This window comes from Porites lutea, chromosome 5 (genome assembly GCF_958299795.1).
Source record: "Porites lutea chromosome 5, jaPorLute2.1, whole genome shotgun sequence".
NCBI lineage: Eukaryota > Metazoa > Cnidaria > Anthozoa > Scleractinia > Poritidae > Porites > Porites lutea.
Window position 1 is genome coordinate 28,822,322 of NC_133205.1, and position 14,571 is coordinate 28,836,892.

Genomic DNA, 14,571 nt, shown 5'->3' on the forward strand with positions numbered 1-14,571 from the left:
CTCCTAAATTTATTAGGAAATCCAATTTGTTCAACTTGTAAATTATTTTCACTTTGTAAAATATTTTAAAGACTTAAGCCAGTAGAATATATAGAATGCCAGAAAAACAAACATGAAGTCAAATGGTTTCAAATTGCATGCACTCACCTTTTTGGGCACCCTGTTTACCGTATTTATTCGATTAACCGCCCTGGGCGCTTATTAAATTTTTCGACCTTGAGAGTGGGCACTTATTCGAGGTGGGCGCTTATTCGAGGCTGGGCACTTATTAAAATTTCACCATTTTCAGCAAGTCAAGTATGTTTATTTTGCAACAAAACAACAAAAAGCTAGTGACAAAATGCGAAGAAGTAACAAAGCAAGGTTTCTGTAAAATACTTTGAAGAAAACTCCATCCTTGGGGAAGTCTCTTGTTAGAATTTATTCACTCAAGTGGGTGGGGTGGGGTGAGCGCTTATTTAAGTATGATTGTGAGGAGGAGGGGGTGGGCGCTTATTAACTTTTTCTGCCTTTAGGATGGGCGCTGATTTGAGGTGGGCGCTAATTTGAGGTTGGGCGCTTATTCGAATAAATACGGTATTTTGACTATCAAGATTTTGTAGTCATTTTTGCTTCAGACTTACCATTCAAATTTTAATGCAGGAAAGTTATATGAGAACATGCTGTAACTGAATATAGTCACATATACAACACGTTATTATAAGACCTGCACATAACTATGATTTTTTTGGTATCTTTTGTTCCTCTATTGTCTCCAAAAAGATGTTTTACTTAAAAAGATGTTACACCAACTTCCACCTACAAATAATACATTTTTAGAGAGAAGTCATTATGTCAAATTTTGGATGACAACAAACCAAAAACATCACTTAAAAAGCTAAGTGAATTCGCACCATTTCAAACTTCATCGATCTTCAGTTTCATTTAATTGTTAAGCGGGGGGAATCTCAGAGCATCATATCTGAGTTTAGGAAAATAAATTTTTTGTGTTGTGTTCACCAACTCCATAGAGTGGGCACATGAAATCAGGGAGTTCCATGTTTGAAGAAAAAAAAGCATGATGTACATGCAAAGTTGTTGTTATGCCAACGTAAACTTATCATTTCTTACCATTCTTGTTGTTGTCGCTGTTGTCCTTGCTTATAAGGCTCTTTATTGTTGTGATCCAGAATTGTTGCCACCATTGTCAACACTTCTGACCTCTCTATATACTAGGAGACATGTAATTGACAGGAGAATTTGCATTTACTGTCAACATGTATCAATAGGCATAATAAGATGGATATTATAATTTTTAATTAGACATTGCCAAAATAGAGTGATCGAGTTCGCTTGTTTTGATTCAAATTTACAATAGGCACACAATACGTGTGAATGTAAAGAAGCCAAGCAAAACAACTTGAACCAGCCGCGTGCCATGTCACAACAGTCAGCATTTATAATCTTCGTTACATACAACCCACGTACAGTCATGCACAGCGAACAAATCGGCAATAGAAAACAATTTTTTTGGCAAAACAAGGTACACTGCTGAGTGAAACAAACCTTTCAATAAATTAATTTTTCCCTTTGGAAAATAATTGTCCTCGCAGTTCATGGTGTGAATGGTTTGGCTTATTGCCAAGAGTTTGACAATATTTTTGCTCTCTGTTGTGCATGTCGTTGTGCCAAAGATGTCACCCAAAATTCTATAAAGTCGTGTATGAGATAATAAAGGGTAACATTGAATGACTGCACAATTTCATTGCATATTTTCAAAAGGAGGTGATTTCTCAAAATCTTATTGAGCAACATGACCTCGTCAACTCATCGCATTCTTTCACGGTCAAACTGTAAAAGAGTCCAACATCTGCAAGTTCATGTACAAACCATGTTCTAGTTTTAAAACCCTTGGGTTAATTAGATTAAGTCATATTCTCTCACAAAAGCGGCAAATTCCAAAGCTTTCATGTGCAAATTGTGTGACAATACAACTCACATGTTACCCCGCAAAATGTAATTATCGCCTCCATTAAGAAAGAGGTCTATGCCTTTAGTAGACTACTTTCAACCTTAGCTTACAAAGGGTGTGGTATTTTGTGATGTAGCTATTTGGCAAAGCAGTCTTCATTATGTGATTGATCCCAGTGTAAGTCCATCCTAGGTTATGTAAACTTTTTTTCTGCTGTTGGAACTTTTCCCTGTAATATTATGTCAGGCATTGATTTCTAGTAAACCACATATCTCAAAAGGAGACAGTTTTTAGGGTAGATGGAAATACAGGGCAAAATAATTACTCAGGTTGAAATTTTTAACCCAGGTTGAATTCTCGATTTCCTTTTTTTCCTAGCCCTTATTCATGAATAATTAGGAAGCTGGGGTTGAAAAATTTTATGCTTCTCTTTAATTTGACCTGTAACAATATGACACCTCTTCTCTTTCTCCTAGCCAATTTCAAATGCACATGTATAATTATTTATAAGATGTAGTGTGAACTTTGGGTGTTTATTTCAATATTAACAATATAATCAAGGAAGTAATATTTTATTCATTTTCAGGAGCTTATTATGCCTTATTGATGATGACCGATGATGAAGATGATGATGGTGGTAGTGAATCTATGAGCAGTAATTGTAACTGTAAGTGCCTGTATTATATATGCAGGACTGAGATATGAATATTAAATAGGTATTCACAGAAACTTAATTAAGGGGTTATGAGTTTCTGGTATTAAGTAATGATTTTCAACAGTTCATTAAAAGAACATTTTAGGTTATTGTAATTTTGCTAAAAATCATACAGTGCCCATCAGTATTAAATATCTGGTTATTTAGCAATTATTAATGAATGAGGCTGAGTAGGATATGAAGAATTATGCAGATCATGGAGGGTGTTATCGGCCGAGGTGGATAACACCCTCCCAGATCTGCATAATTCTTTTTATTATTCATTCAAAATATTTCCCCACTTCTGATTGGTTAAAAGCACACGCATAATTCGCCATAACCAGTTACTGATGACCAAATTTGGAAGAATTTTGACTTTAACAAGGAAATGATGTCAAAAATGCAGCCTGCTACAGGTTAACCCATTCGCTCCTGGAGATTTTGCCGTTTTGAAGCTAGTCGAGTGGTTTTCTGGTCACTGTCGTGCTATAAAGAGCTAAAACTTACCACAAACCGGTTTACAGGTCGTACACTTCATGGCCTTCTGATCCAGATGCAAAATATCAGCTTGCGAACTTCGGGCATGCGCAGAAAGCAAAATTTCGACATAGTTTTTGGGTTTAAAAGTGACACAGCAGTCTTGACTTTTACTTTTTGCTTTCTCTCCTCCCCTCTTTTTCCGCTTTTCTTGCCTCATTTTTTTTTTTCTTTTCCTGGGCATTTAGTAGGCTTCATTTTGGTGGGAATAGTTTTTAGGAAAGCTTTTAGGATCTTAGGATTAGGTGAAAGGAAAGGTAGGTGGGCAATGGAACAAGATTTTCATGGAGATTTTCAGGTCAATGTTACATGGTTTTTTGCCTCTTTCTCCGGTGTCCTTGACTGAATTGTGCTCATTCTGGTATGGTTTGAAAGATATTTTCACTCTGCACAAGTTAGCGGACAAAGTTGTCCTTGACCGTTAAAACTGATGACGTCACAAAGGGTAGAAAGGACGTGGATCCGCACGGGCGGTTACGGGCAGTTCAGTTTGTTCTATACTGGAAGCGGCTAGAACTGCTACTGTTCCTATTAAAGATGGTAAGAGTGGCAATACTCGCGAAATTAGGGAATAATTTCACTTGCGTTTTGTCCAAATCCTAATAACGTAATAATTTAATTATTACAATTTGGACAAAACGTGCGTGAAATTATTCCCTAATTTCACTCGTCACCATTTGATTACACATACAAAGATCCTACGAAAGCCGAGTTCATTAATTGCTTTATTATTCATTCAGATAATTCCTAGTTTAAAAACAGGCTAAAACATGTTTACCTTCATCGATGTCACCTCGTTAGTGCATGTTTAGAAGATAAAGGGCTGTTCATGATCAGGTCTGCAAATACACTCCAAACAGCAGATGTTGTCTGTTGAGTTGTCTTCTTGCTATGATTTTAGACAACAGTTCATCGCGAAAGGGCAAAATGTTCTGCCAATTGTTTGGCCATTCTATTTTTCACAACCAAAACAACTCAACCTAGTCGCCAGGTCTTCTCGGTCAATGGTGCATTAACCTGCAACTGTGCTACACTTTTGATGTCATCGGTTGATTAATCACAAAATCCTTCCAAATTTGTTGAACAGTATAGTTGGTTATGGTGGATTATGCGTGTGCTTTTACCTAATCAGAAACAGGGAAATATTTTGAAATAATAGTAATACAGTTTAACCCTCTTGCGGGACCTCATTTATTTACACAACTTGCATTAAAATGTGTACATACAGTGCCTAAGGTAATAACGTCGAGTTTGTCTACCGTGCAGGAGAATTACACAAAGTTAGACCATATCCATGTACTATGTGAAATTTACTTCCTGGCATGTAGTATGCTAATGACACCTTACCAAAAGGTGAAGAGGAGATCAGTGATTACAACCTCTTTGATTTAGTTTAAGCCCTTCAAAAGTATGAAGTTGCATAATAGCTGGAGCAAATGAAATTAGATTCTGCTAAGAGCTGCATGCTGGGCTTGAAAATAGTCCCATCCAGTATAGTCCTGGACAAGAAGATTTTGTTGCTGGGCGATTACCTTTTAAACTTACTTGCCCAATGCATGGGCAAGGGTCCAAGAAAATCAGTTCCTAACAAAATCATCAACTAAGGGAAGCAAAAAGTGGCCCCAGGTAAGAAAAATTGTAAGAGCTCCTTGCCCAAAGAATTTGTAAATGCCCAATTTTTCAAACCCTGTCGTGGTATCTTTATTAAGTTATCATGTCAATTATAATCACAACGATGTGTATCATTCGTTTTTAGGAATTGGCCTATCCTCTCTGAAATTCACTAAATGTAGGGCCATGGCTTCCACTTCACGACCCTTTCAGGAACCTCACCAACCTGATATCCCCGGAAAAGTAAAAGTCACCATTTTAGCCTCGGAATGGGGATCAAGTAAAGGAGGACTTTCTACCTTGAACAGAGAGCTTGCCATACAATTGGCTCAATTCCCAGAGGTAGAAATCACTTTCTTTTTGCCAAGATGCAGTGAAGGGGAAAGGAATCAAGCTCTCAGTCACAATGTAAAGGTTCTTGAAGCAATACCGCATCCTGGGTTTGAAGAACTGGACTGGCTAAGCTTTCCACCAGACGATTTGCAAATTGATATAGTTGTCGGCCATGGCATAAAACTCGGTCATCAGGCACAAGTTATAAGAAAATTTAAAAACTGTCAGTGGGTGCAAATGGTCCACACAGACCCAGAGGAACTAGGAATGTTTAAAACGTATGACGAGCCAATTTCAAAGGGCGAAGAAAAGCACAAGACGGAAGTGAAACTCTGTAAAATGGCAGATCTTGTTGTAGGAGTTGGACCCAAGCTGAGTGAAGCCTTCCGTTCATATCTCCGTGGAGAAGGTAAAAATGTCATTGACTTTACCCCAGGAGTGTTTGATGAGTTTGTGGGTGTAAAACAAAGTCCTAATGAGGGAAAACATCGAAGCGTCTTGATATTTGGCCGTGGTGATGATGAAGACTTTGAATTAAAGGGATTCGATATCGCTGGAAAAGCTATTGCTAAACTGCCCAACACTCTTCTCGTGTTTGCTGGGGCCCCAGATGGAAAGTACAAGGAAATTGCAAAGAAGTTGAGTGAGTGTCATGGTGTTCCCAAAAGATCCTTGAGGGTAAGAGGGTTTGTGCAAAGCCGAGAGGATTTGAAATGCTTGTTCCAAGAGGTTGACCTTGTACTTATGCCGTCAAGAACTGAGGGCTTTGGGTTGACAGGACTAGAAGCCTTGTCAGCTGGTCTCCCTGTGCTTGTCAGCAAAAACTCAGGGTTTGGGGAAGCCCTATACAACGTGCCATTTGGCTCATCGTTTGTGATAGACTCAGAGGATCCTGAGGAGTGGGCTGCAGCCATCAAAGAAGTCTGGAATAAAGACAGGCAGGGACGTCTTGATGAGGCTGAGACCTTGCGCACTTCTTATGGAAAGAAGTATAACTGGGCCAAGCAGAGCAGAGATCTTCTCGACAAGATGACCAGCATGGTTCATGGTATGGCGTTTCAATTTTGTTGCATGTACACTGTAGCTTTTATAACTGAATTGGTTTAAAAGAAAAGTTGGAATGAAGTACTGTGTATGAGAGCCTCAAAACAAATATTGAAAAAGTGTTATTCTTAACACCTACAAGCCCAAGAATTAAACGAGATCCTGAAAGACTCGTGAAGAACGAGGTCATTTATTTTGTACAAGTTTTGGATTTTCAATGTGTTATTGATAGTAAAGTCATCCTTAGCTTTGCAGTAAACTGTTGCATTTCATTTAATGTATCATGCTTTTATGGAGGTGTGATAACCTAATTGAAAAGTTATTTCTTTACTTCTTGACCTGAAGCCATACAACAGTTTTTGTTGACATTCCTTTTCCCTTTAGGTACCTCTGAAGCTAAGACAGATCTACAGCAACTAGTTGCAGGCACAGAGTCTGTTGTAAAAGAAAATGTAACACGTCTGAACCTAGACCACTCTCAAGCGGGGCAAAGAGTGATGCCATTGGAAGCTGGACTACAGAGGTCTCAGTCTGCATCTCAAATCAGTCGTGGTAATGAAAAGTGCAATTAATCCCTTACCGTTATTGAAATATCAACTCCACTCCATGTGAGAAATTCGCTGGAACAGACCCAAAGATGAAACGCCTCAGGGTTTGTTCTCCTCGCTAATGGTCATTTGAATTTAAACGTGCAAGCCCTGGCCAGTCGTTATTACCTAGCTACTGAAGGTGACGTTGTGCATAGCTACAATTTCTTGGTAACGACGGTTTCCTCTTAAAGATATTGAAAATACGGCCTTTTAGTCTCTTCAGAGTACTTTTAGATCTCTAAAAATACATTCTGAACGTTGCTATAAAATTTGTAACTGTTCGGTCATCCAAGGGGAGCTTGAGTGTTTTAGAAATTACAAAGGCTCCAGTATTATTTTACCGAAAATTTTAGATGCAATATAACGTATTACGAAAGTGAACTCTTTTTCTAAGTCCTCTCTCCATGACATTTATGAATCCGAAAATTATAGGTTTTCTTTTTTCTACAAAAATAGCCTAACCTGGGCAGTGAAATGTGAAAAATCAAACTTAAGAAAATCGTAGGGAATTTACTAGATACGCTTCGAAAAGTGTACATGAATGGAACGTCATCTAGAAATTTTTTAGCCGTCCTCAACTATAGAAAATTCTACGCGATATTTTCGTCTCCGAACAGATACTTTACAGAAAACAGTCGTTAGGTGCCCCTGATTATTGATATCATTCCACGTTATACTGCTTAGTGATTAACATAATCACAAGAACTCTCCCAACCCTACCTATTGTGTCGTGTCGTACAGCATTACTGTAAAGACTAGAGCTTTGCGTTGAAACGGGGGAGATACACTATGGTATTGCAGGAGACTTTTGACAGCAATCATAAACTTCTCTTCGTATGGTTTAAAAGATATGAAAATGACTTGTCGTTGTTTTTCTGCAGAGTTTGCCTACTGTGAAGCAGACATCACATTTTTTGCCGCGCGTCATGATGAAGATACAAGACAATGGCTGTTTAAGGATTTTGACAAATGGTTCAGTGATCCTGGCGACTCCAGAGCGTATGTTCTCCTTGGTGACGCAGGTATCGGAAAGAGTGTGATTGCGGGAGCTCTAACACAGCGGGCAAGAAACAAAGGACATTTAGGTGCTGCTTACTTTTGCCGTCATAACGATGGAACTAGAAATAATCCCAGGTACCTTGTCGGGACTATTGCATGTCAGCTCTGTGACTGCAATAGTGAAATTTCTACCTTAGTGGGAGGGGAGGATGGTGTAAAAATGATGTTAGCTGATTCTAAGTTGGGAGTTAAGGAACTTTTTACGAAACTGTTAGAAGAGCCGTTAGGTAAGTGCACCCCTTGCCAGCAGCGCAAATTAGTCATCATTGACGCTTTGGATGAAACAGAGTACGAGTCCAGGGAAGATTTTCTTTATGTTATAAAGAAAGCTCTTCCTCGACTTCCGCAGTGGTTGTTGTTCTTCATCACCAGTCGTCCTGAAGACTCGGTACAGAGCAGATTAGAGAAGTACAAACCATGCATCCGGATTTGCGCAGGTGTTAGCGGAGAACGAGGTTTTTATAAGCAGCACGAACAAGACATTAAACTTTTTTTAAAAAAGGAAATAGATTTCTCCTACATTTCTTACTCTGTTGAGCAAGTCACAAAGAAGTGCAATGGATTGTTTTTGTATGCTTACTACATTGCAGAAGTTCTAAAAGAATCGAATTCTCACCGGGTGAGTCAGCAGACTGACCTCTTTCCCGGAGATATTGACGAATTCTTTCAGGAGAATTTCCAGCGTGTGTTTGACAAGATAGGAGCAGACCTTTACAGGAAGTTGTTTGGCTGTATCATAGCCGCTCCATCTCCCCTTCCTATATCGTTTATTTCGTATATTCTTAACAGAGAAAAGTCAAATCTTGATGAGCAGGAGGCTATCGATGCCGTGTCTCTATTTGTTGTGCGAAGTTCTGATCGGACAGTGAAATTTCTTCATAATCTGATTCCAATGTGGCTAACAGACAAGAAGAAAGCTCCACGAAGGTTGTTAATTGATAAAAAGGTCGCGGTTGAATATCTCAGAATTGTGTTTATTGAAATTCTTTCAACTGTTGTCGAAGAAACACGAGTAACACTGCCGCTCAGAGATGAGGATTTGGAAAGATTTGTCATGCACATTGCTGTTCGCTTTCTGTGTCATGTTGACCAAAATTCACTGACAAGTGTTTTTAACTGGTTAACAAATTATCGGTTCCTAGAGAAAAGGATTCATAGTGGGAGAAGTGAGATCTACCATGTTATTGAAGATTTTAAGCTTGCATCCAGCTGTCTTCCCGCCAAGGAAACACAGCAACAAAATGTTCTTCAAGAAATCTCCGTAGCTCTTGAAAGCGATTTTCATGTCCTCGTAGAATGCCCTCACCTTTTGCGATCATGCTTCCGCAACACCTTAGATGATGTCGGTGGGATTTTTTCGATCCCACAAGTATCAGCACCGTGTTTAGAGTGGAGTATTTCTAATATTAATTCCGCTACGAAAACTCTTTTTCAGTCTAATTGCTTCGCCACTTCTTCTGACAAAAAAACGTTTGCTGGCGCAAAGGATCGTTCCCTCTTTTTCTTTGATGCTTCCACACTAGAAGCATTGGGCGGACCTTTTGAATTGAGCCGAGATGTGATTCAAAGAATAAACTGTTTAGAGTTTTCACCAGACGACAAGTTTGTATTTTTTGGACGACTAGACAAATGGTTTTCTGTTGAACGAGGTTGTGTCGAGGACTTTCATCAGTTCTCTGAAAACCCTGGTCAGCATGACTGGGGTCGGATTGTTTCTAATGGGCAGCACATAGTCGTGAAAAGGAATCATTTTTCAGATCTACCAGAGACCTGTCAAACGAAAAAGTGTATAGAAGACCTTCTTTCTCTTTGGGCTCTAAAGGAGATTGACGGGGGCCCAGACAAAGAATGGACTTGCTCTTTTCTTCAGTTACCACAGATGGTAGCCGAGTTCAGTAACATGGGCATTGAAACTATTTCCTTGCTCGGACGTCTGGGTATAAATCTTTCCTGCACTCCTACTCGGTTTCATCCAATGTTTTGTGAAGAAATTGCAATGCACGGATCAAATTATCGTTCTTGTTACTTTTGTGACCAGTTAAAACAGTTAAAAGAACTAACTTTTTCAAAAGAACTAACAAATCCAAACAAAGAATCTTCTCTGGCGCCTGTGCGCCAACTTGTCATCAAACTCTACCGTTGGATATTCCGATATCAGGTTTGGAACCTAGAGACTGGAAGACCCCTGCTGCAGGATGTATTTAATCAATGTACTAAATTCAATCCATTTACCTATTTTTGTCACGTGACCAGCGCTTTTGACAAGTGGGGGAAAGAAATAGGTTGTGCTGGTGTTGATCAAGTGATGTCAGTGTGTAATATTGCCGTGGTTACTGCTATTGACACTTTCTTCAGACTAAGGGTTGATTGGTCTAAGAGGACATACGTGCGGTTGAGTGAGAGGGAGATGGAGTCGTTGAGTGAGTGTTTGGAGGAGTGGATGCTGGAGAATAGACGAAGTTTTAAATTTTTTTTCCTATTTCAGGAGCTGGGGCGGAGTTTACAGTGCACAGTGATGCGGGAGTGGCTGTTTAAGGAGACGCACGAGCAGACGCTAAAGCAGGAAGATTTGGAGGAGGAGAATAAGTTGACTGAAATGGTAGAGAAGAGGCTGAAGGAGGTCTGGAAGCGTGGATTGGAGGACTCACATGGGGAGGAGGAGAGGGCATTGGGTAAAATAGTAAAAAGGAGGCTAAAGGATATCTGGAAGAATGACTCGCATGGAGAGGGGGATCGGGGAATTTATAAAATTGTAGAGTGGGGGCTGACGGAGATCTGGAAGCTTAAGGAGGAGTTGCATGGAAAGGAGGAGAGGGAACTGAGTGAAACGGTAGAAAACAGGCTGTCGAGTATCAGGCAGCTTATGAGGCACGTTCATGGGAGTGAGGCGAGGGAACCGAGAGAAATTACGCTGACGCTGAAGGATGGCGTAAGGAAGATATTGGATAGACTACGTCCTGGCTTGTGGCAACTAATTTGGAAGTGGACTTTGCAGCTTGACCTTGAACTCTTCTGTGATTCATTCAAGCGTGATGTTTCTCTTAACTTTCCAAAAGGTTTTCTTGATCTTTTCGGCAACGAGATTTCTCATTGTCTGTCACCCAGAAAAATGTGGATGGTTAACAGCAACGAGATGGGAGAAATTCATTTGCTGCGAACAGGTTTTCAAGAACAGGATTCTTTCGATTACAGTTCCGAAAAGCAAGAATACAGAATCACCCAAGTAAAGTACCTGACCTTTACTTATGATGATCTCTATGTTGTGTATATGTCTCATGAAGATTTACTACATGCCTTATCTCTCCAGACAGGTACTATTTTCACCAGTGTGTCCGGACGTAACTGCTGTTATTTTGCAAGAGAGAGGCGAGTTGGTTATTTGTTCCGTAGCGGAACGGAAGAAAAAGTAATCTTTTTGACAAGTTTACTTAACCCTTGCAAGTTTTTTCCCGACTTACCTGGACAAGATGGAGAGCTAGGAGAGACGACTGCTGCGATATTCTCTTCAAGTGATACTGTAAAGTATATTAATTCGGAATCACTGATTACGTCGTGGCGACTGGTAGATCAGAATCTTGGCTTCTCTTTCGAACCATTTTCCGAATCAAGCTCGGTCGGATCTCGCTCGCAGGCGATCAAGATTCAGAATTGTGTTTTCTCCACGGACGGAAAATTACTTGCTTTTCAGCAACACACCCAAATAAAACAATGCCTTGTGGAGGAGTTTGAGAAGTCTCAGTGTATAGTATTTGAAGCAGACTTTAGTTTCACAGATTTGTGCCTGACATTCTCATCAGACGGTGTCTTTCTTCTTTTTAGTATCCGGGATAACTTCAGAGGTCATCTTTTCTATGTGTGGGATGTTCAAGGGAAAGTTTTGTCAAAATCATTTTCTTCGCCATCGTTGCTCTCCATCGACAGTTTTTGTCTTTCTTCGGATAACAGAAACCTCTTCTTGTGCGGCGGCGAGTATGAGATTGAGATCTGGGAGTTCGGCTTGTATCCACGCCACTTACTTGAGACAATTTGTGTGGAGAGATCTTTCAACCCAGTGAAATTCAGTCATTGCGCTGTTTCTCAAGACTCGGCGCTGTTAGTGTGTTGCCTCGGAAACGTAATCTTTGTACACAGTCTTCAGGTTGCTAATATCCACTCCTCTAAGCGTGTTCTCCATGGCCATATTGGTAAAATTGAGTTTTGCAAGTTTTTGAAAAGGAACCGTTATCTCATTTCCTATGCTGTTGATGGAATGGTTTTCCTGTGGGATATTTCTGAGTCTAAAGCTATTGGATTTGCGAGAATTGCAAAAGGGCGGGAGAAGATCCTGTGCATGGCTGTGTCACCTGATGAGGACCGGGCTGTTTGTTTTATATCCCCTAGCGGGGTATGTGTATTACATTTTTGCAATCTAAAGTGTGCTCTCCCCGAGGATTTTTTTACAGCTCAAAGAAAAGGCAGAATAAGTACAGCAGAGACAAGTCTCCTTCCGGTTGGGCAGATTCCTTCAACATCTAGCATTCCAGCTTCTCGGCTTGAGGATGATCAACATGGAGGTTTCAGAGGTCCGTTTTTGGAAGAACAGTTCTTGTTAAAGCCCGAAGATTTATTTGATTCTGATGAATCTGACGACTGTGAGGATTATGACGATTTTGACTGAACTATATGGTCAACACTATCGAAAGGCCCAACGCATGCTCAAAATGCGTATTCCCTATTATTTTCCAGGACTTATAGCCCAGTCTAAGAGAACTCGATCGTTAGCTTGTTTTGCTGCATTGCAGTGGAGTGTCAACGTAATAGCTGTAAATTCCGAATGAAAAATAATTAACGTGGTATTGGCATCATGTACGATCGCAGCTGATTACATCATAGGTCAGCGAAGTAAATAATCAAATAAGTTCTTATTGAGCTTTTCCATTTTTTATCCCTTTCCCATTTGTTGTTCTTGCCTATTAGCCCAAACCGTCATGATTAACCGACCAGTAATTAGCAGGCCATTATCTTCCACCTACACTGACTACAAATCGTTCGCTGAGGGACTGTTATAATCTCTATTATCTGCTTGAAGGACAACATTTAGTGTTACTCCGTGATGTTTCATGGTAAATCTTATCTGGACGTTAACTCTGTTTCATTCGACGATGCAATAAGGCTGAGCAAAAGCCTCCCACCAGTGTGACCCAGGTTCAAATCCCGGCGTGGACGCAGTACGTGAGGGTCTCAATGGCGTTAACCGTCAGCCGTCAAAAAAGGTTATTTTTTACCGTCAACCGTCAAAACGTTTCAAGGTAGTCCAAATCTCACTATTTCAGCTGATCTTCACGGACTTTTGGCTTCTGAAGAATCTCTTCGCTTGAAAAACCACGAGCCATGTTGTCAAAAACACCCTCTCTTTTCATTACAAGACCTTCCAACTTTGCTATATCTTAAAATATTTGGATATTTTATATGTGAAAGGCGAAGGCAACCTCCAAAACACAATTAAGTATTAATTTATACAGAAGTTAATATTTACCTTAACTCTTGAACTAAATTTTCACTAAATAACCGTCAACCGTCGAGGCTGCCACCCCACTGAGACCCTCGTACGTGGGTTGAGTTTGTTGTTGGTTCTCTTCTTTGCTCCGGGAGGTTTTTCCCCACTGAAGTACTCCGGTTTTTCGCTGTCCTCAAAAACCAACACTTCCAATTTCCTATTCGACCTGGGACTCTTGCATGGGTAAACAAATTACAATTTTGTAGTTGAAACCAGATTACTTACCTTGCGGCTGTCTTCACTATGCAGTCTCAGCATTATCACCTCTTCGTTGCCTGAACACTGATGCGCTTAATTGAGACCAATGGTACTCACTGTTTAGCCTAAAATTTGGGAATTATCGGCGAAAAATCAAATGGTACAGCACTTTTCGGGAAATTATATTCCAAAATTTCGGTGTACCTTATTTCTCGTGTTCGAAACGAGAAGTCGGAAAATTGTGTACCATTTGATCATTTCTTCTTTTCAAGTCTTCTGCGTGTACGAGGTATAAAGGTTACGTCCGCCATCTTGATAAAAAAAAAATCGGAAAACGGTTTGAATATGATAAACGCCATCCCTCTTCCGGTTGGAAAAACCCTCATCATTATCAAGCGTTCACCCCAACCGGGTCTTTGGGGCAAAATTTAAGAAAAAGGGCAAATTTGATTTGTAAAATACTAAAGAAGAAATAATACCAAGTGAAAGCAATATTGAATAGTGGATATTGCATGGTTGTGTGGAGATACGAAATTTCTCTTTCAGTGTTGAAAAGTATTTTACGAGTGAGCGCAGCAAACGAGTAAAATATTTTGCAACAAAGGGTGTTTACTTTTATACAAACATTAATGAAATACTAAACCATTTCGTCTTAGTTTTTTTGCTGCGAAAGGGGCGATTCATTGTGCAACCATAGCATCGCTGATCTTTTCATTTGTAAAGTTTAGATAACAATGTTTTTAGAGAGATTTAGAATCACGTTCACTGCGAAATAGTTTCGACAGCTTTTATCTGCCTTTTTCCCATTTTGGAGATTATCAATCTGAAGCTGAATTTTTCTGTATTCGGTGCACGTGATTCTTAACCTCTCTATTGTAACGTGTGAGGATATGTTTTTTCGCTAAAGCTCACAGGTGTACTTCATAGGTGTTTTCATAGTAAGAGGTTCTTTTAGAATGTTAGGGCGATGCTCGATATACCAAGTCAATATATGTACTAGCAGTGTCGTTCTTTTGTG

The 14,571-nt window shown here is 39.8% G+C and overlaps 2 protein-coding genes across 2 annotated transcripts; both read left to right on the forward strand.

Annotated features, from left to right (window-relative positions):
* The first annotated feature begins 4,944 nt into the window (after positions 1–4,944).
* Positions 4,945–6,307, forward strand: LOC140937091 (D-inositol 3-phosphate glycosyltransferase-like). Its single transcript, XM_073386624.1, has one exon. The coding sequence runs from the start codon at positions 4,980–4,982 to the stop codon at positions 6,231–6,233; it is 1,254 nt and encodes a 417-aa protein (XP_073242725.1). The 5' UTR covers positions 4,945–4,979; the 3' UTR covers positions 6,234–6,307.
* A 258-nt stretch (positions 6,308–6,565) lies between these two features.
* Positions 6,566–14,364, forward strand: LOC140938186 (uncharacterized). The gene is made up of 2 exons (XM_073387706.1): positions 6,566–6,722; positions 7,642–14,364. Exons 1-2 carry the CDS (start codon positions 6,668–6,670, stop codon positions 12,474–12,476), a joined length of 4,890 nt encoding a protein of 1,629 aa, XP_073243807.1. The 5' UTR covers positions 6,566–6,667; the 3' UTR covers positions 12,477–14,364.
* Positions 14,365–14,571: the final 207 nt, after the last annotated feature.

Excerpts from the sequence above, each read along its gene's own strand:
- LOC140937091 (XM_073386624.1), top strand. The coding sequence starts at position 4,980 with ATGGCTTCCACTTCACGACCCTTTCAGGAACCTCACCAACCTGATATC.
- LOC140938186 (XM_073387706.1), top strand. The coding sequence starts at position 6,668 with ATGCCATTGGAAGCTGGACTACAGAGGTCTCAGTCTGCATCTCAAATC. Across the intron at positions 6,723-7,641 it reads TGCATCTCAAATCAGTCGTG|AGTTTGCCTACTGTGAAGCA; the intron begins GTAATGAAAAGT and ends GTTTTTCTGCAG.